General features: G+C 38.1%; 1 protein-coding gene across 1 annotated transcript in view; it reads right to left on the bottom strand.

Annotated features, from left to right (window-relative positions):
• The window catches only part of zc3h18 (zinc finger CCCH-type containing 18), a 46642-nt gene that overhangs the window by 11819 nt on the left and 12203 nt on the right, over positions 1 to 22620 (bottom strand). Inside the window, exons 6-13 of the mRNA XM_086027889.1 lie at positions 19892 to 20034; positions 17190 to 17219; positions 16901 to 17015; positions 15534 to 15799; positions 7469 to 7651; positions 7139 to 7264; positions 5610 to 5702; positions 4982 to 5284 (exon numbers count right to left, since the gene is read on the bottom strand). Coding sequence (XP_085884015.1) covers positions 4982 to 5284; positions 5610 to 5702; positions 7139 to 7264; positions 7469 to 7651; positions 15534 to 15799; positions 16901 to 17015; positions 17190 to 17219; positions 19892 to 20034 — 1259 coding nt within the window. The remainder of the gene's footprint in view (positions 1 to 4981; positions 5285 to 5609; positions 5703 to 7138; positions 7265 to 7468; positions 7652 to 15533; positions 15800 to 16900; positions 17016 to 17189; positions 17220 to 19891; positions 20035 to 22620) is intronic.

The following is a 22620-nucleotide window of genomic DNA, read 5'->3' as shown; positions in this document are numbered from 1 at the left end:
GGCATACTTTAAAAAGAATACTGATCAATTATCAGATATCAAAAAGAAACAACTAAATATTTTGATTACTATACTGCACATTTTTTGACTGAATAATTTGTAACTACAATGGAAATTACAAGTATGATACCTTCTGCCTATGGAGGCCCAAAACTGCCAAAATCAAAAATAAATAAGTGAAAATAAAAACAACTATAAAAAATCATTGAAAAAATAAAATATAAATAAATTGATGTTTAACCATGTATAAATATGGTATTATTTTTGTATTTCCACAATTTTTGCTTAATATTTGTAAATCTGGTTTTTAAATTTCTGTATTTGTGCTTTTATTTTGTATTATATTTTTGTTGTACTTTTAGTTATTTTTTATTTTTGCAGTTTTCGTCCTGCAATGCAGAAGAAAATATTATTCAGATGAGGGGGTGGTGCTAAGTGTGTCTTGGCTTGAGTTATTCGTCTCTCGCTGTGGCTTGCCAGAAGGCCAGGCAGACCTAGTAGGTTTCTGCACTGAAATGTCAATCAACCATTAGGCGAATAGCTCAACTCAAGACACAGTTAGGACCACCACTCTCATTTGAATAACTTTTTTTCTATTTTTATCATTTTCTTCTGCAATTACAGGACAAAAATGGCTTTAATCAAAAATAAATAAAAATGAAAAAAATATACCGTAATTGAAAAAAACATGGACATAACAACAACAACAAAAAAATGATACAAAATAAAAGTAAAAATATATAAATAGAAAAAAAGATTCAAAAAGTAAAAATAAATAGCAAAATAAATTTGGAAATAAATACAAATATGTATATACAGTTAAATATCAATTAATTTATATTTTGTTTTTTCTATTATATATTTTTTATATTTGTTTCTATTTTCACTTTTATTTATTGTTGATTTTAGCAGTTTTGGTCGTTCATACTGCCTTTCCAAAAATCAAATAATCCCTCTTGGCCATAATTAAAAAACAACAAAATGAAAAACAAAATACAGCATCAACTATGCATGCCATCTTGTGCCCCTTGAGGACATATTTTTACATTGCTGTACAATCTACTTGTGCGTCATTCGTAACCTCAAAATGTATACAATTGTACAATTTCAACAAGCCTATTTGCGATTCGTTACTTGGCAATTCACTAATTCATATAATTGCTGATTTTTGGGGATAACCTATCCACTATTCTTGGCTGAAAACTCACCTGCCATTTTTGTACTCTTTGTGAAATGCTCTAACGTGCCAACGTCATCTGGGTTCTGAGGAACTACATTGAAGTGGTTGAGGAGCTTCTATTAGAGAGGCAAAAGTCCTCGCAAATATAAAGTAGGGCTTTTGCATTATGTTGAGGCATCTATAGGCAATTAATTAACTTAACCTAATTAACCTTAGGGTGTGTGTGCAGGTATCCAAAACTCGCTGATTTTGCTATTCGTGGCAGGGCTTACTCTAAACTCAGGAACCCCAGTACAATCTCTCTCATGGGTTTGCCAACATGTAGATTTAGAACATACTTTGGGTCACAACGAAGAGGATGCTTACCACTTCCCCAAACCTATATTCTACGTATTTTATGTTTATCTATTAGCAAGCTCACTCACAAGACACGCTCTGAGAAATAAACCTCCCCCTTAAAGCAACAATGTAATTTGTCCAAGTGATGTTGACATACTGCATCACTTCAGAAAAATCTGGCCAGAGACTTTTTGCAAGTTCCAGAAATTGGAAAAGAGGACATTGTTGGGGCAACAGTTGTTATCTATAACTTAATATGTTAGGCCTGTATCTCACTCAGCAGCAACTGCTTGTGAACGGTAGCAAAGTTTGGGTTTCATGAGGGTTCATAAAAGGTTGCAAACATGTTGGTAAACAGTTTTCCATGTTACAAATTCTTGTTCTTGTTGCATGGATAATTTGAACATGTTCACAATTTTCATACAAATCCATTATTCGACAGTGGCAAGTATATGCAAAACAGTCATGAGACCAGTTGCCAAAGCTTTTTTCGAGCAACCTATGCTTGTGACCCCGTGACCACGGTTACAATTAGGGGTGGGCGATGTGACGATATTAGATCGTTAAGCGGTTTAACGTGCTCACGATCTCATAAAGCCGAAAGATCGTTTGATCGTCTACATGGCACATTTTAAACAGTTTAGCTCTATGGCGGCGCAAAGCTGCTGACGTGTATACCGAACCAACCACAGCACGCAAAGTGCACGGTACGTGACACTCCCCGCCTCCCTGTTTGTTTGGATAGCGGGAAGCTATAGCGGAAAGTCACCACGAAGCAGAGTTGGCCCCGAAAAGAAACTCCACATCCACAGTGTCGATTTGGTTTGGCTTCTCCTCGGAGGAGAAAGCGCAAACCAGTTATTTGCAAAGTTTGCAGGGACTCGGTCCGGACGTCACCACCGACAGCCAAAGCCAACGGAGATCAGACACATGGTAGCCAGAGGCAGCCGCTAGCTCCAAGCTAACGCAACCCACGGTAACACAGTCATTTGACAAGAGCACTCCATATGAAAAAACAAGCAAGCAGTGTAAAGAAGTAACTGAGGCAGTGACTTATTACCTTGCTTAAGACATGATTCACATTAAAACAGTGGAAAACGAGGGTTTAAAAGACTCTTCAAAGTATTAGGCCTGCGTTACGAGCTGTGTTTTTATGTTTACATTATGTTACCTTTTATGTTTATATTCACTGCACTTTGATAAAAATTGTCACTATTTAAATTAAAATCTGTTCGTAAAGCTTAGCAGCCTTTTTTTTCTTTGAGTTTTATACACATTTTAAATATGTTTTATATGTTTAACATGAGGAAAATGGTCAGAAATGTGCAAATTAGTCTTAAAAAAACTATGTAAAAAATGAATCATGATAAAATCATGATCGTGATTTTATTTTTATGAAATCGTGATATGATATTTTTGCCATATCGCCCACCCCTAGACAAGTTACAATATACCAGTATGCCGACAAATTCGTGCGTACTGCGTAGCATTCACACATTTTTGCGTTGACTGAGATATCAGCACCCATTCTAGACAACGATAATGCCAGGGTAAACAAAGCACAAAGAGAAAGCAATGGGGATGCCCTATGTTTTACAAGGCCTGTTTGGATGAGTTTAAGGACATAAATAGCAAAAGAGAGTGGTGAAGCAGTTTGTGAAAGAGAAATGTTACGGCAAGGGTCAGCCTGCATCAACCTGTAAGTAATGAAGTTTTTTGTGTTCAATTTTATGACTTATGCATTGTTAACAGTGGACAGCAGAAAAGTGAATACTTGAGAAGGTTCATGCAACTTTTCATTGCGGTGGGTGAATAGATTCGGCTGTTAGTCCAAGAGGTGGCAAATAGTTCCAGAGGTTCCCAAACAGTGGCGAATGAGTGGCAAATAGCAGAGACGGGCACTTATTTTGTCGGTCCGTCCACGACCTAGGCACCCTTCCGTCAACATACATATACATATATATATACACACACACATATACATATATATATATATATATATATATATATATATATATATATATATATATACATATATATATATACACACACACACACATATACATACACATATATATACACATACATATATACATACATATATATATACACATACACATGTATATACACATACACATGTATATACATATACACATGTATATACATATACACATGTATATACATATACACATATATATATATATATATATATATATATATATATATACATACATATATATACATATGCACATATATATATACACATATACATATATACATAGACATATACATATATACATATACACATATATATACGCATATACATATACACATAAACACATATACAGGCACCCGCCTTTTAATATTGTGTACAAGTCGTGTGTTCATCGTATTGTATTTATTGCTGTTTTTTTAGGAGGTTTTATTCTTTCAATGTTTTTATTCTTTTTATTCTTTAATTGTTGGCATCTTGCGGACGACTGCACATCTCAATTTCGTTGTACTTATACAATGATAAAGTAATTCTAATTCTAATACTTATGCGTAACGCAATAAGTTTTCAGTTTTTATTGCATTATTTCGCAATAAAAATCATTAGCAAAATAACGCAATGTTATTTTACGTGGGTAATGAAAGATTTCCACTTACGGGTCATAGCTTTAAGTGTACGGCGGCACTTGCATGAGCATGATTGACGGCTTGGAGAGATTTTTGCACTTCAGAGATGTTCCAGACAAGGACATGCTTCGCAGGGATAAGGTTATGTACTAAATTTTAACAGTTACTTAACAAAACTCGTCAGTAAAATGGAAGCCCTGTAGTGTAATCCATGGTATTACCTGAGTTGAACCAGTAGAGGGCAGGAAATACAGGTGAGTAGAATGTTACTGCAGGGAACACACGTGAAAAAGAAAGGAAAGGACTATACACTGCTGTGCAGGCAGTTAAAGGCAGCTCTGTGGTATCACGAGAAGAGAGGTCTTTCTTTTTAGAAGAACCCAACACAACACATCAGATGGTACATGAACTGGTTAGGGAAGATTAAAGGGACGGACGAAAACCCACTTGCGTCCTTGCTTAGTCCGCCCTTTTTAAAACACTTCTCATCCTCCGTCCCCAAAATAGGCACCCGTCCATCTCATTCTGTCCCTGGGACGGAATGCCCTTCTTTGGCAAATAGTTGCTAATCTGACATCTGTCTTTCATAAACACTTATCAATATACAAAACGCTAAATGTAGCAAATGACAAGCGGCAAACCCTTGATTTTTGTCACCATTCATCAGAAAAGTTGACGGATCCAACATTCGCTACCTTCGCAAACATTACCAGCTCAGTAAGATACAGGCTTCAGATTTAGGGGGACATTTTTTTTTTGTGAGACATTCTTTTTATATATGCCGACAGAGCTTTCAGGCACTAGATAAATCAACATTCTTTTTGACATCAAATTGCTGCCTACCTCCGAGGAGGATGCTGCTGCCGTTCTTTCTGCCTTCCTTCCCTCTGGTTGGGAGGCTTGCCAGGTTCCCGGGAAGGTAGCTGTCTAATCATTACACCACCACCGCTGGCACTAACATCACCACTGCCCCCAACAATTACGCCGCCGGTCTCCCGAAGATTAGCGGAAGGCTTTCCTCCCTCAGGTAAGGGTTTGAAAGGCCTGCTCATTGGTCCACTTGGTGGTGGTGGTGGAGTCTGAGCTTTCTTCATGGGAGGTTTATCCCTGCGTGGAGTGGGCGCAGCACCCTGCTTCAATGGCATGCTATGGAGAGTGGGAAAGGACATTTTGAAATATTTAGAGGGTAAACATAATAAATTATTAAAAATTATATATATTGTTAATATCATTTTCATTATTAAAAAAAGAAAAGACCGTAACCCAGTATTATAAATGGCTACATCAAAACTCCAAGAGAGAACGTACAAGTATATGTACAAAAGAGTGTGAGAAAGAGCAGCTGAGGAGCTCTAAACTTGGAAAATTGGGACAAGGTTTTGCGGAATAATCAAGTCTGATGTCTGACCTGAAACATTTGATTAAATCAATCAATCGTTACAGCTAAGAAATAACATGCACTTTGATATACCCCTTAGCAAGAACTGGAGGAAGGTCTGGTTTATTTTTGGCATTCCTCGGTACAGCTGGAGCTGGTGAGGGAGACGTGGAGAATGATCTTGACCTGAATCAATAATTAAGCAGTCAACAAGAACAAGTTTAATGTAGTTCACACGTTTCTGTTTTTCTTATTCTAACAATACATAATTGTTTTAACATACTGTGCTAAAAAAAAATCACGGCAACTCCTTTGTAAAATCAGCTTTCTATCCATTTCTCAGGGAAAAGGACCTCCAGAATTTTTGTGATTTACTTGTGGCTGATCTCTTCTGTGTACTCTTGTTAATGCAATATTAATCAGTTAGATTATGTGCACATTGACAAATTTGCCATTTGCAATCAATAGAACACATTTGTTGAATTTTGTAACACGGTTTATTTGGCCTTAGAAATTACTGAAAGGCATGTCAATGTTCTCTGGAAAATCAGTTAGGTGTATCAATTTATGCTGAACACAGGTTGTTTATGAGTTTTAAATAAAAAATGCAAAATCGTCCAAGGAACGTAAACAATAGCCCTTTGCTATGAATGTGCTTTATTAGTCTGAAGATGGGGATTGCCTCCTAATGCAAACATGTTTACATTGTCAATGCGCCCAAAAAGTACAAAATAGTATTAACTCAACTCAAAAGGGTCATTCTGTCTGAAATGAACCCCCACCCCGTCTGAAAATCTCTGAATTGGATATAACTTGGCATATTTGTGCATTCTAATCTTGCAACATCAAATCTCACATTTTTACAGATATCGCACCAGCAGTTTGGGAGCTATGGCCTGCCAAATTTGTCATGTTTTTGTAAAAATCAGCAATAGACATTCAGCAATTGGGAGTCACAACAAATCCATCACGTATGGAGCCTAGCCATTCATGGCTCTGTAACTGACTTTTAAAATGTTGTACTCAATCCTAAAATGAACGGTGAGCCAATGCAAGAGCGACAGAATGGGAGTGAAGTAGCTGAACATGCAAAATCTAGATCACAGTCCATTTTGAACTCAGTGGGGTTGGTCCAATGAATATTTGTTGAGACAGGTGAGACAAGAAATGCAATTGTCAAGATGTGAAGGGACAATGGCATAAATGATCCTTTCTGGTTCAGAATAAGATTACATTACCAAAATTTAGAAATACTACTAGATTGAAAAAGCAGGAACGGGTGACAGTTTCAATATATCGAATAATCGAAAAGCAAGGTATGTTCGAATAGGATCCCAAGTTGTTGTTTTTTTTCCCCGCTCGGAAACACAGCAGTCCTCAATGTTGTGTGTGGGTGTGAGTCCACAACTGTCATTTTTTTCGCGATGCTCAACTTCAGCTGCTTTTGGAAGCGTCACTATGTGCGGCGGACCTAAATCAATTAAAATGTCAGTAAGGAATGTGAATTGATAAGCCAATTTGAGCTGATGTGCAATTTATGTAGTTTTGTGAGCAGTTTCATGAAATAAAGCGGCACAGAATATGTACAAAATTATTCACAAAATGCAGTGAGGCAAACAAACCTAGAGCGGCTCCCACTGAATGAGCTGCGATGGGAGGAGTGGCTGGTATAGGAACTGAATGAGGAGGAGCGGCTGTGGGAACGAGATGACCCAGAGCCTGTGTAGGACGATGAGTGAGAGGAAGACCTGCAGCAGACAAACAGTGTAATAATGTCTTAGATTAAGGAACAAAGAAAGAAAGTGACACAAACTGAAAAGTACAAGGAGATTGCCTAAAACATTTGAGGGCTGTCATTTGATGAACGCAATGACAAAGAAAGAAAACAAACTATCACAAGCTATACAGCACATACGAGTTTATTATCATGTATGCAAGGCAAAAGCTCATACCGGGAAGAGTTTGACGGAGAAACAGAAGAACCCGAATGACGATTTCTCCGACGACCTCGGGGTGGGGAGCCCAGACTAGATCTTCTCCTGGGGGATTTTGACCGTCGCCAAGGGTCCTTCCACTCATCTGGTTGTCTCATTGCTGGCACAAGCTCTTTCTTTGTGGGAGGCTCCATTGGTCGGCTGAAAAGATGGCAAACATATGACATGTCTGATAAGACAAGTTCGTGTATAAGGACTGCTCTGAGAATTTCTTTAAGTCATTCACTGCCATTGACGAATTTACTTGTCTTTTCACAGTCTAGCCATTCAAGCCCAGGAACTTTTTTTTTTCAAATTTTTTCAAACGATAGTGTAAAAGAGGGTTGAAAATTGAAAATGTTTGGCAGTGAATGAGTTAAGTACTATAGGCTCCTTAGATAGCATGTGAATATTCTAATGATTTCCCATTATTTTTACACTTTATGAACAAATTACATATTTTTAAGACAAAGATGGGAAATCTGTGTAAACTTGCCGATAAGCTAAATGAAATGAACATGATATCGGCTTGACACAGATATTTGCCACAAGATAGGTGTTATGTTGTTTGGACTGCACTGACCGGGATGCATGCAGGACATGCACCAATCAGTAACTAGCAGCTGACATATCCTACATATCGCTGGGGTTGGGTCAATGTTACAGTGTGGAAAATTGCAAATTCTTTCACAAATCTATAATATTGGCCAGTTCGCATGCGTGGATGTTATTTTTACAAATTATTGACCAATCCTAAGTTTTAAAAATGGCTTATTCTCTTTGACAATGCAATGTTAGTGGTTGAACCAACATCCCTTTTTGGGGGTCTCGTGAAAAGTGATGATTTTGAGCAGGGGTCTGCAACCCACGGCTCCAGAGCCACATGTGGCTCTTTCATCCTCTTGCTGTAGCTCTCAGTGACTTTGGAAAATAATAAGTACTTCATTCACATTTAAACCACAGTAGTTTGTTGGTTTTCTAAATGCAATTGTAAATATGAAGATTATGGTGCTAAAACATTTCTAGATGTTTTTTTGTCGCTGAAAATATTTAATCACAAGCGCCGATGAATAACACCTGACGTCAATATTTAAGATCCATTCGCCCAAGAAAAGTTTCTGGAAAAAAAACAGAATGCTAATGTTACGTGAACTATATTAAAAACAAACATCTGTCACATAGCCTCATAGATGACAGCTTGCAATTAAGTGTTAAAATGAAGGTGACGACTAATAGCCTTGATGTGCCGACGCTATACGCTGAGGTTAAGATAAGATAAGATAAGATAAGATAAGAATGCCTTTATTGATCCCACAGTGGGGAAATTGTCATTGTTACAGCAGCAAAGATATAGGTCACACAGGGACGGCGGCATAATGTAGCCATTAATGTATAACATTGACGGCAAACATTCAGGATCAAACCTATGTAAATATACGCAGTAACATGTGTATATACACACCAACATACATCTACATAAAAAGTATGAGGAACACTCATTTTGGCCTGTACATAGTACAGAGGAAAAATACTCTAAGTAAGTGACAGTGCTGTAGTGCTGTAGTGAAATGTAAGGGACAGCATTGGATAAAAATAAAACTAGACTAACAGTAGTGGGGAATGTTGAGTATTGCACGGTATTACAGTAGTGGGGAATATTGGGTATTGCACGATATGAGCTCAGGTGCAGGAGCAAAAATCACATTGACCAAGTAAAAAAAGATATTTTAATTGGCTATAATTTTACAACTATATATTTTATATTAAGTGAAATAGTCTTAAATTCAAATTGGACAGCTGACTGCACGATCCATATCTAATAAAATCATGACAAAACAGATGACATTTTTGGTTTGCATTTTTGGTTGGCTGCAGGTAGATAATCTAAGATTGCATCTAATTTAATGAATAAGTGGGTTACTTAATAGACATGTTTATTTTTTATATGCAGTGTTATCCTCACATTGAATGTCAAAAGGTTTTTGTGGCTCCCAGTTTTTTTTTTTCGTTCTCTTTCTTAAAGGTTGCCGACCCCTGTTTTGGAGGTACAAGGATTTCCGACACCAGTGATGTATTTCTTTGAGGTCTGCCATGTACTATAATTGCCAGGATAAATTCCAGATAAATCGTCAATTTCAAAACCAACCACTTCCAACAATGAATGAACAAATGGCACCTTGTCAAAAAATTTAATTAGTTTCACAGAACTCCCTGCGACAGTGCAAAGGATCAGAACTGATTTACCAACAAGGCATCTCAAAAATCTTTTGTGTTATTATGTGACAGGTTAATGATGATCACACAACAGGGGTCTTTTAGTTTATGTTTGAGTAAAGCCAGTGTTTAATTTAAGCAAAGCATGAATCTAAATATTGATTGGAGGAAATGAAAACATAGATGGGATTTCCCCACTCTTGTGTCTCAAAAGCTTTAACCATTGTAATGAAAGTGATAACAAAGCATTTTTGCACGTTTTGGTTGACTAATCTGCCCATTTTAGCTTAGCACCACACTAAACCAGGAAGAACTGAAAATTAAACTAGATGAACATAGTCTTGAGCGTTGGAAATGATCTCATTCAGCGCAAATGTGCTGACATATTGTCTTTACATCATACTAAGGAAATGACTTGTGGTAAATGATCAATTCCACAAGTGTGATGCAAGAGCAAATAGATGACACAACAGTCAACACGCTTGAACTAAAAATAGAATCTTAGCTATTTTTAGGGCCTGTGCATTTGATAAAGCATTTCGTTTGCTAAAGGCTCATAAAATCAAACAGTGTTTTGGAGCGAGTCAACAATGAAAATGTTTTCACAGCTTGTCATGGTAATGAAATTACAAACCGGTGTGTTAAATAAAAACAGAAAACAATGACTTGCAAATCATGTTCAACCTATATTTGATGGAATACACTACAAAAACAAGATATTTAATGTTCTAACTGATAAACTTGATTGATTTTAGCAATTAATCATTAACGTAGAATTCTATGGCTGCAACACGTTCCAAAGAAGGTGTGACAGGGCCATGTTTACCACTGTGTTACATCACCTTTTCTTTTAACAACATTCACTGAAACTGAGGACACTAATTGTTGAAGCTTTGTAGGTGGAATTCTTTCCCCTTCTTGCCTAATGTATAGCTTCAGCTGTTCAACAATCTGGGGTGTGCAGCAGTGTTTGATTCCTTTGAGACGGTTTCTTTTACATTTTTGGAGGATGTGGTTTGCCATATTAAAACATTGGGCTCCCCTTATGAAACATTTTCGGTAAGACCTCCTTTGTCCTGCCTAGAGGACATCAAAGACTGGATGTCACTGAATTTCTTAAATTTCAATGAAAAGAAAACAGAAGCTATAGTGTTCGTTCCCAGTGGCTCATCTCCATCCCAGCTTGTTGACCTGGGCCCCTTAACTTCATATCTTAAGCCAACAGTCTTAAACTTGGGTTTAAAAATGGACAGTGATCTTAAATTGGACCAGCAAATCAGCACTGTTGTAAAGTCCAGCTTCTTTCACCTTAGGCAGCTGGCTAAGGTAAAGCCCTCCTTTCCCATCAGCACTTAGAAACAGTCATCCATGTGTTTGTTACATCTCGGCTAGATTACTGTGATGGACTTTATTTTGGAGTCAGCCAGTCCTCTCTCAAACGTTTCCAGTTGGTCCAAAATGCTGCTGCCCGCCTACCAACTGGAGCTCGGAAGATGGAGCACATAACACCAATTCTGTCTTCCCTTCACTGGACCCCAGTGCATTTTAGGGTTCAATTTAAGATTCTCCTATTTGTCTATAAATCATTAAATGGCCTCGCCCCGGCGTACCTCTCTGAGCTCCTCCACTCCTACGCACCCTCCGCCAGCCTCAGGTCTGCGGACCAGGCGCTGCTGGAGGTGCCGAGGACCAAGCGGAGCCTCAGAGGGGATCGAGCCTTTTCGGCTCCTGGTCCTTCCCTTTGGAATGACCTCCCATTGGATGTTAGGCAAGCCCCCTCTCTGTCCACTTTTAAAACCCGGTTGAAGACACATTTCTATTCTCTGGCTTTTGATCCCACCTGAAATTTTCGGCTCTTTTCCGGTGTCTATTGTATAGTTCTATGTTAAATTATTGATTCCATTTTGTTGTATTATGGCTATTTTGTTGTTTGTATGTAAAGTGCTTTGTTACAGGTCTAGCGGTTATGAAATGCGCTGTATAAATAAAATGGTATTGTATTGTAAGAAGAAAAAGAGAGGTACATTTCACAGACAATATCAGAAGACCCATTTGAAATATGTATTTATGACAAGTGATTCCCACAACCAAAGGAAGCCCGCTTTGCACAATATAAGCAGAGACAATGCAGACTTCTAAACTGATTCGTCAACCAATGTAATGCTTTGAGAGCGTCATACTTGGGGGGCTAGCCGCATTGCTAAGGCTAAAATGTCACTCAACATTGGTGAGAAAAAAACAACAACAACCTGTGGATTCGCGTTTATTATTTTAGCATTGCACTTGTCACTTATCCGGATGCTTCTTTTCCTCTTTGACACGATGTTCAAAATTTCTAAAAACAATATGAAATGTGGACTCGTCAGACCACAGAACACTTTTCCACTTTGTGTTGGTCAATCTCAGGTGAGCTTGGACCAAGAGAAGCTGGCAGCCTTTCTGGGCGTTGTTGAAATATGGATTTTGCTTTAAATGGCAAAGTTGTAAGTTGCACTCACAGATGTAGTACCAAACTGTATTTACTGACATTTGTCATTTCTCAAGTGTTCCTGGGCCTATGTGGTGATATCATTTAAACAATGATGTCAGTTTGCAGTGCTGCTGGAGGGATGGAAGGTCAGGGGCATTTAATGTTGGTTTTCGGCCTTGCTGCTTACATGCAGTGATTTCTCCAGATTCTCAGACACTTTTGATGGAAATCTCTAAATTGCTTGAAATTCTAAGTTGAGGAACATTGCCCTTAAACTATTCAACTATTTCCTAACGCAGTTGCTTACAAAGAGGTGAACCTCACCCCATCTTTGCTTGTAAATGACTCAGCAATTCAGTTTTATACCCAATCATGGCACCCACATAGGTGTTTGATGAGCATTCCTCAACTTTCTCAGTCTTTTCTGCCACCTGTCGCAGATTTTTCGGCATGTGTTACAGCCACAAAAATCTAATGATTATTTGCTAAAAACCATTAAGTTTATGTGTTTGAACATTAAATATATTGCCTTTGTAGTTGTTCAATTAAATATAGGTTGAACATGATTTGAAAATCATTGAATTCCATTTTTATTTGTTTAATGTAGGGCTGGGCGATAATTCAATATCAATATGTATCGTGATAGACACGTAATTGATGAATAGAAAATGCCTTCTTATAATATTCTCAATAGAAAAAAAATTTTTTAAAAATCAGAAAGCAAACCCTGGCCGTGGCATTGAATGTGTTGTAGGCAGTGCAGTCCCCTCCAAACTAGGGATGGGCCGCTTATCGGCCGGGCCCATTATCGGGGCCGATATTTGGCATTTTGGCGATTATCGGCATCAACCTTTTTTTTAAGGCCGATAAATTAAAATTAGCTTTATCCGTGCTTGCTGCAGCGTGCTTCTGTCTCTCTGTTTGCTGCACGACTGGCCCTGCACAGGCAGATTGGCCCGCCCAAAGCACCATCTGATTGATTGGTTCCTTGTGAAGTGCGTAACAGCCAATCAGCGTAAACCTGCGTGTGTGCTCCCTGCTCTCTCTCTCTCTGTGTCTCCTGGACGAGCCAGGCACATACACGACAGGAGTCGGCGAGTTAGTAGTTCAAGGTAATGCAGTAGACTTCGCCGAAATTTTAGTAAATGTCAGTCTACTATAACTCACTTGTAACATTACTATGAGCCCTTCAATGTCATATAAACACAAGGGGCAGTTCTACTCGCCACAGTAAGTTGCCTTGCGGCTGAAGCTAACCCCTCCCCCAATGTCACAACAGTTAATTTGATTTGTTAATGACATGGCTCCTGAGAGAAGTTGCTGATAATATCGGGAAATGGTGATAAAAGTAAGACGTGAGTGAGTTCCAGTGTGTGCATGTCTGTGTGTAAGCCACGTAATGAAAAGCTAAACTCAACTTTATTTATAGAGCACTTTAAAACAACCACTGCTCCAAGTGCTGTACATGGTGCAAAGATGTGAAAGTCCGGTCTTGGGAAACATGCTTATTTTTCTGGCTAGTAGCTGCATTGAGGATTCACTTTTATGTTTTTGAACTTTAAAACAAAGACGTGCGAAAGATGAACATTTCAGTTATAGTGGATTTTTAGAAAACTATTTACTGTAAGGATATATTTGTTCGACAGGCAGCTGAGCCTGGGAGCTCGTTGTACTTTTTTGTGAGACATAAAACAAAGTTGTCTATTTTTTAAGATCTAGAAAAGCTTTAACATCTTGCAAATCACTGAAATTGTTTAATAAACATTGGCCTAAAGGCATTTAAACTCAAGTGTCAAAGTCAAGTGTTGGAGTTTTTATTTTTCATAAATTTGACTCCATTTTAGCCCTTTTTTCTAGAAATAAATATCAGCTTCAAATATCGGGCATCGGCCGCCTTGACTACTAATAATCGGTATCGTCCCTGAAAAAAGCATATCGGTCTATCCCTACTCCAAACACAAAGAAAAAACATCCAAACCAACAAAGAAGATGCAGCTAAACCAATGACAAAAAAGTGTGTGCTGCATACTCACACAGAATGAGAGAGTGGCCTACCTTTGTTCGCATAAATGACCAGTCGCCTCAGTACAACTCTTACAATAAAATGTTGTGCATACTAACTTGATAAAAGACCTCCGGATGGAGAGGTGGATTAGCAGTAAAGAAGTTCCCTGTCTTTTACGTGCTAGCTCCAGTGTTTAGCCATGCTCGATTGTTGGCATCACATCAAGTCACTATCAGGCAAGTAAAACGCGAATGAACTATAGCAATAAGAAAAAGATGAAGTAGTCATAAGACGGTTTGTCAGCGATAATGCATGTATAGTTCACACTTACACTGTATGAACATTGAAGGAAGAATAATGTACCTATCAACGATAGTGCTTTGGGGTAGCGTCAAACAAAAACGATTTACAGTGCACTGGTGGAGGAGAAACTTTGCACATTACACACTACATTACAATGTACACAAAAACAGTTTTTTTCTTTTAACCTATTAAGGCCGGGAGCACATAACCGCGTTCTACCACTAGAGCCAGGAGCGCTGTTGCATTTTTCTACCTTTAGAGCCAGGAGAGCGTACACGTCATATTCTTTTTTAAATTTTTTTAATCCAATTCGCGGGCTCTAAGACAATGAAAGGCATCAGGATATACACGTGACGGTGTCGTGATCCCTCAGAGGATGTCCCATAATGTTTTCGAGCAGTAACTGCAGACGTAGACGATTAAGTGAGCTCTAAAATAAGTAAGGGTGGTGATATAGACAACGCGCTTGCGCACTTTGAACCAGTGGAACCAGTCTAACGTGATATATGAAGACAATGATGATAGACGGCTTTGTAACAGAACGGAGGATGGTAATTACCACTCGTTTTTTTTTAATTAAAAATAGCGGCTTCTCTTGCACTGACACTTTATTTTTCCATTTTTGATTGAAACAGTAAATAATAATAATAAACTCAGAGCTGTGTGAAAGCCGCATGTCTAAGCTCTTAAATTTTTTTTTTTTCAAATTCGCACAATACAGATAGATGTTTCTACCTGTGACAGGGACTGAGATGTCAATTATGGCCTAACTAAATGATTCTATATTTTATCATTTATCATAATCATTTAAATTGAATGAAACCAAACATGAATAAAAATCAAGTCTTTTAAGTCATCAGTTTCTAGTTAAGTCCAGATTCTTTCAACTTCCAAGTCAAGTCTCAGGACTTTTATTTTCTGTAATGTTCAGTCACAATTTCAAAACAGAGTCTTGGGATCGACTCCAGCCCAAGTCGCAGTTAGTCAAGTCACCATCTCTGCTTCCTTGTACCAAGATGTGAGAGGTTTGACCACGTTGAAATCTTACTTACTTGGGTGGCAGAATTAAAGGTGACTGTGGCTTGAGTTTGTTGTCTTCTTTCTTCTCCCGCATGTCTCGAGGAGGACGCATCTTGGGTCTCTCCTTCTCATCTCGCTTTATCCTGTCCCTCTCCCACTCCTCTTTCCGCCTCATTCGCTCCTTTTCCCGCTCTCTTTCCCGCTCTCGTTCCCTCTGTCGGCGCTCCCTCTCTCGGTGATCCCTCTCCCGCTCTCGATCTCTGTGCCTCTCCCGAGGGTCCCGTTCCCTTTCACGCTCCTAGAATGGTGACAAAATCAATAGAATATATTATGTTTAAGTTTTTTTTAACAACAATGCAAAGGATTTGATCACCATGAGAATGACATCTGCAGTCTTGCTTAGCCAAAACGCTCTTCTTGAAAGTCATTCTTGGATGTTTATCTCATCTGGACTACACAACTGTGGCACAATGATATGCAAAGATAGAAGGGTTTTGTTCAGTGTCTGTGTGGAGTTTACATGTTCTTCTATTGCTTGTTACATTCTCTTGGGGTGTTTGCAGCCACCCACCCCGTAAGTCAAAAACATGAAGGTGAACATAAGATTCTAAATAGCCTGTCGTGTGAATGCTGGTGAAATAAAATCACGGTAAAGCAAGGGTCTTGAAGGGCTCACTCACTGGGTGAGATCTGTAATAACACAATTGGCTTTCTGTCCTCTGGTTGGACTTGTAGAGATCTTGACGTAAATGTTCTGCCACCATGGGTTATACAAGCGGCTCAGTCTCGTACACACCTCCATAGTTTGAGGTGGAATAGTAGCGTTAGCAAACACTTTGCACTGATTTTCAGCTTAGTGATTTATTAGCATAGCATTTGGTTATTTTATTTAGCATAGCTTGTCGTAGAATAGAAATGATTTGGATCGTAGTTTATCACTGCTGCTTCAATCACAACCAGACCACACCCAACCCACTCCTCCCTCGCAAGCCCAATGGTCCTTCAAGCAGCGTCCCCTTTGAACTAAAAGTTTTCAAATATTAGTGAGGGGTGGAGCAAGAGTCTGATAGTGGGGTGAGTACCCCTTTCAATATGTTTACATGCAGTATTGCCTTATGATGACAATCTACTGCAACTTTCCAGGTTTTTGAGGTTTGGTACACTTGCCATCCTTTGACACGCTTGAAAGAGGTGAGCCAGTGCCTGACATTATTGGTCATGCATGCATGTCATACAATTACGGTAATGCAAAACGTTCCTTAAAAGTTATTCATGTTAAATGGTGCCTTGCATAAAATAAACAATCAGTGTCGAAGTAACAAAAAAAAGTCCCATGCACTATTTGAGCACAACGCAGATTAGCAGCTTGTATAAATCATTACAAGTACAGCATACTTACATTATAGTGGTAAGGAAGAGGAGCTTCCGTATACTGCACTCTGAAGTTTTCATACTGCCCACCTCGCCATAGGGCCTCCATTTCATAGTCATAGTATGGATCAGCATATTGATCACTGCAAACACATTACAGAAATGTAATGGACTCAAAAATATTGATACATTTACATTTGAGTTAAAGGTTTGCTGCTTAACCCCCGACCCTTTGTTGCCTTATGCAACAACCAGTAATTAACTTTACCAACTAGGATGATAAAGCAAGCTTTTAACAAAGAATAGTCAATGCTTACCCATATACTGGCTCTCTGAGGTCCATTTCTCTGGAAGAGCAAATCAAATGTTAATGAAGAAAATAATTCCTTTCTATTGATTGTCTTGTATTGTTTAAAGCATCAACAAGAAAAAAAATTAAGAAAAGCGCTGAGTAATTGGAGAAACTTGTGTAATTTGTAGGGATGTCCCGATCACACTTTTTTGCACCGAGTCCAGGTCTTTGGTTACAAGTATCTGCCGATAGAGTCCCGAGCCGATACCTTGGCAGTGCGTTAAAAAACATAAGACCACACATCCAAATTATCTCAAAATATAGAAATGTACATCCAGACATGTATATACAAATAAATGCACATGTTACAAACTTTATAAATGTATATTATAAAGTCATTCCACCAAATTACTGCCAATTGTTTTCTGTAACGCTAAAATTAAACTTAAAAGTTCTTTTTTTTTTTTAGCTTTCAATTTGCCGATACATATATTGAACAACTGAAAGTGTGTATTGGGCCAACAGACTTTTTATGTTATTGTTTTGTTTTTTGATTGTTTTTTACTGAAATTGAAACCACCCTTGGGGGGGGGGGGGGGGTCGGCATGGGTCAGTGGTAGTGAGGTTGTCTCCCAACCCAGAGTGGGTTCAATCCTCGGCCATTGTGACCATGTCGAAGTATCCTTGAGCAAGATACTGAACCCCAGTTGCTCCTGATGCTGCGTCATCAGTAGATAAATGATGTACAGTGTGAAGGGCTTTGAGCACCTAAGGTAGAAAAGCGCTATACAAGTGACAGCCCATTTAGTACTTTCAACAGTTTTAAGTGTCACTTAATCACCAACACCATCTACACAAACTAATGTACTGTACAACTGTGAGCTTGGCGATATTGTACTGTAGTAACAACCCTAAGTCACACACGTGCAAGTCTCAAGTCTTAACCTTTAAGCTTGAAAGTCCTGGGTCAATTCTTTCAAGGGAAAGTCAAGCTACCAATTAATGCAGTCTTGCCTGCGGGAGCTGGTCTTCATAAGGAGATCAATAAGGTCAAATAATATTATCCAATTCAACTCAACTGTATAACACCTCTCAATATATTAGATGTGAATTCAACAATGTCATAAGAATCAAAGTTTTTTGGTAAACTGAGATCTATGTGGCCTCAATGATTCCTTGATGGCTTTAAACTCTCTCAATTGGTTTGCTTTATTCTGAGACTGCAAGCTTCCCCATTGCAACTGGGAAAAGTAGATGAGTTCGGAAATGCAGATTTTTGTTAATTGTTAAAGAAAATTTATTCCATTCATGGTCTTTAAGTTAAACATACCGCTAATTAATTTTAATAACATGTACAGTGGACCCCCACTATTCACAGGGTACGGGGACCATGATGGCCAGCGAACAGCAAAAATCCGCAAATAACCAAGATCCATTCAATTGCATTGAAAAAAGAAACCCTTTCTTTAACCCAGAAAATTCTGAATAAGTGGCAATATACTGGCAACAAGCATTTTCCACAACAAACGTGTGTTGGCCAACATCCCCAAAAATAAAATAAAAATATTTTAAATACTGGACCAAAAAAATCCACAAATAGGTGAATCTGTAGGGCGTGACTTGGATTAATTGGATTGATTCATGAGTCCATTCCCAATGTGCACACTCAAACCAACAGGTTATATTTTAGCTGAATTAATTTTATATTGTATTTTTAAACATACCCTATTTTTTTTCATAGTTTGGGGTTGCGACTTATACTCTGGAGCGACTTATGTGTGAAATTATTAACACATTATATTGTATCTCTTTCCTTTTCAATGTCAGCAAACACTACACCAAATAACCACAGGAGGGCGTTCTATGGCTGCATATAAACCTGCATTACATATTGACTTTACAACGGGCAGAATAACATGTATAGTGTATATTATTTCACATCTTATTGTTACCCACATCAAGAAACAAAGATAAATCCTAACAGCTATTAAAATGCATGAATAATTTAAACGGTTAAAATCTAACATTTTGATAAATACGTAATTAAAATAGTATGATAAAGACAATTTGACTGTCTATCAATATACATCTATACAAAATAGTGTACTGTTGCTTTAAGACACTGGCTGGGGTCTTGCATCAGCTACACGTTCCACGCTGAGAGCGGGGGAGACAACAAAGAGATAATTGCGACCGAATACATAAATACTTTTGGAGACTTGGAAACATTCTAAAGGTCGGGGATAAATAAAATATTTTAATTGATCTACAAAGGTTTTGGTGAGTTTAAAGTTATCTTACCGTAACTTTCTTGTATGCTTCATGTGTGAATGTTAGCTAAATGTTACCATCAGAGAGAGCATAATTAATTTCCTCCAAAAATGCGACATATACTCCAGTGCGACTTATATATGTTTTTATCCTTCTTTATTATGCATTTTATGGCTGGTGCGACTTGTACTCCGGAGCAATTTATAGTCCGGAAAATATGGTAAAATGAAAAACAATTAAGTCTGTCAAGTAAGCATAAGTCCACTTAAGTCACGAGTCTCTCTAACTTTCAAGCCGAGAGTCAAATTAATTTTTTTGAAGTAACAAAACAGCGACTGCCCAGAGAGTCGACTCGGGTCCCCATCTCCAAACACCAACCAGAACATTTAAAGCGGTTACATGTGAAGAACTCGTTTCAATGAAGGAATCGGTGCAGTAAATGCAGGTATATCATACTCTCTGATTATGCGGTAGCTGCGTTCCCTGAAGAACTCATTCTCCTTGTCAAATTCTCTCTCATCTTCTCCAATAGTCACATTGAAACGTTTCTCCTCAAAGTCTGGCTCTTGTTCCTTTCGGATGGTGGCTTTCTTCAACATCTAAAGGACATAAACAAGCAGAATTTGTTTGAAACATGAACATAGCCATGTCTAAGTGCATGCTTGGCGGTTCCAAAAGCAGATATGCCCAACATCAAGTTAGATGTCATAGAAAACATTATTCACGAATGTTCCAATCACTTCTGTATTTAACAAACATAACATCCATCAAAAATGACAGTGCCCTTCTCTTGACCTTCAGAGGTTTGTTTACAAGGTGGCCGAAGCCTAGCGTATAGCAACCAGCTAAAAAATATGCTAATCTTAAAATATAGGCCAATTATATCCGGAAACTTCAAACGCTTATTCTAATAAAGTTAAAACGTTGTGTAAAACTTAAATAATAACAGAATACAATTATTTGCAAATTATTTTCAAACTATACTCAATTGAATAAGATAGACAAGAAAGACAAGATATTTGATATTCAAACTCATAAACATTGTTTTGAGATAGGCCCCGATGTCACTCACATTACGAAATCAAGAATACTGAAGTCATTTGACTAGGAAAGCAGATGATGTTTCTCTTGTTTTCCTTGAATGAAAATTGTCATATATTTTTCATTTTTCCCAAAAATATGGAGTGGGGTGACCCTGTACCGCACAATTAAAGAATCAAACTAGATGCGGTAGGGAAAATAACCAAAAGCCTCGGCTACATACTACACTAATGAAAGATTTCCATGTCCTCTGCGAAAACAAGTTAGCATTGTTTGGCATAGTGAATGAATATTAATTGATCATTGATAGGGCTGAACAATTATGGAAAATAATCTAATTGTGATTTTTTTCCCCCCTCAAAATTAGGATTGCCATATGAGTTGCGACGCCCCACTCCCCCAAGATCCAATATCAGATTTGTTATACATTATAGACTACAGAGGTAAAGGCAAAATGAAGCATTCTTTCATATAAAATACAGTTTATCTGCTACAATTCCAGGTATAAACTTATTAAATATTAAATATAACATTTTCTGCAGTTTGGTAACATAAGTAAGTCTCTTACATGGGTGTGGTATAAACATAAGTATATACTATACTGTAAAGTAGGGGTGGGCGATATGACGATATTAGATCGTTAAGCGATTCAACATGTTCACAATCTCATAAAGCCGAAAGATCGTTTGATCGTCTACAAGGTACAATCTATAAACAGTTTAGCTCAATGGCGGCGCAAAGCCAGTGACGCGTATTCAAGACCAACCAATCACAGCACGCACAATGCATCGTACGTGACACTCCCCGCCTCCCAGTTTGTTTGTATACAGCGGCGAGCTATAGCGGTAATCACCACGAAGCAGAGTTGGTCCCGAAAAGAAACTCCACACCCACAGTGTCGATTTGGTTTGGCTTTTCCTCAGAGGAGAAAGCGCAAACCAGTAGTTTGCAGAGACTCCGTTCGGACGTCAGCGCCGACAGCCAACGCAAACGGAGATCAGACCATTGGTAGCCGGAGGCAGCCCGCGAGCTCCAAGCTAATGCAACCCACGGTAACACAGCCATTTAACAAGAGCACTCCATATGAAAAAACAAATAAGCAGTGTAAAGAAGTAACTGAGGCAGTGACTTTACCTTTGTACTGAACTACTATTACCTTGCTGAAGACATGATTCCCATTTAAAAGACTCTTCGAAGTACGAGACCTGCGTTATGAGCTGTGTTTTTATGTTTACATTGTTACCTTTTATGTTTACATTCAATGCACATTTTGATAAAAATTGTCACTATTCAAATTAAAACCTGATCAGAAAGCTTAGCTGACTTAAAATGTCATTTTTTTCTTTTAGAGTTTTATACACATTTTAAATGTTTTGTATGTTTAACATGAGGAAAATGGTCAGAAATGTGCAAATTAGTATTAAAAACATGATGTAAAACAAAAAATTGTCATTAGATCGTGATTGTGATTTTATTTGTAAAAAATCGTGCTCTGATATTTTTGCTAGATCGCCCACGCCTACTGTAAAGGCACAAACTCAAGTGCAGATAACAATAATGTAAACAAATCAGTAGTTTTTCCACTTACTACATATCACCCTGTTTCATGAAACAATGTAAAGATGGACTGCTTTATTTAATCACTTAACTTATTATATAGACCGATAAACAACAATCCAGTGGCACTTCCTACACGTCACTTTGTTTCATGAAACGTGATATGTAAACGTGGACTGCACTTCTTAATCACTCACTCAACTTATAATATAGGCCGATAAATAAATAAAACATACATGTCATGTATAAAATTAAAGATTACCCGATCTCCAGTTACTGACATCACACACACCGCCCGGAAGGAAAAGTAAAATAATCCCTACTTATGAGTAATATCAAGTGCTAGCGGGCATTACCACTAGGCAGCGTGTCAACATCTTTTCGTCTGTCTTTTGGGTCGAAACATACGGCCGAATTCATCCTCTTAATATTTGACCGCTTGAGAAATTTGCACAGATGTGTTTTTATTTGACAATTAGCCGCTCACCATAGTCTCTGTGTGTGTGCTCAAATTTCGAAGTCAACCTTTACAACAGTGGCACACATCCGACAGCCATCAGACGAAGCTCACACACACGTTCCGACAT

The sequence above is a fragment of the Filicampus tigris genome, chromosome 4 (genome assembly GCF_054856515.1).
Source record: "Filicampus tigris isolate MCC_2025a chromosome 4, RoL_Ftig_1.0, whole genome shotgun sequence".
NCBI lineage: Eukaryota > Metazoa > Chordata > Actinopteri > Syngnathiformes > Syngnathidae > Filicampus > Filicampus tigris.
This window is presented reverse-complemented; position numbering and strand designations above follow the sequence as displayed.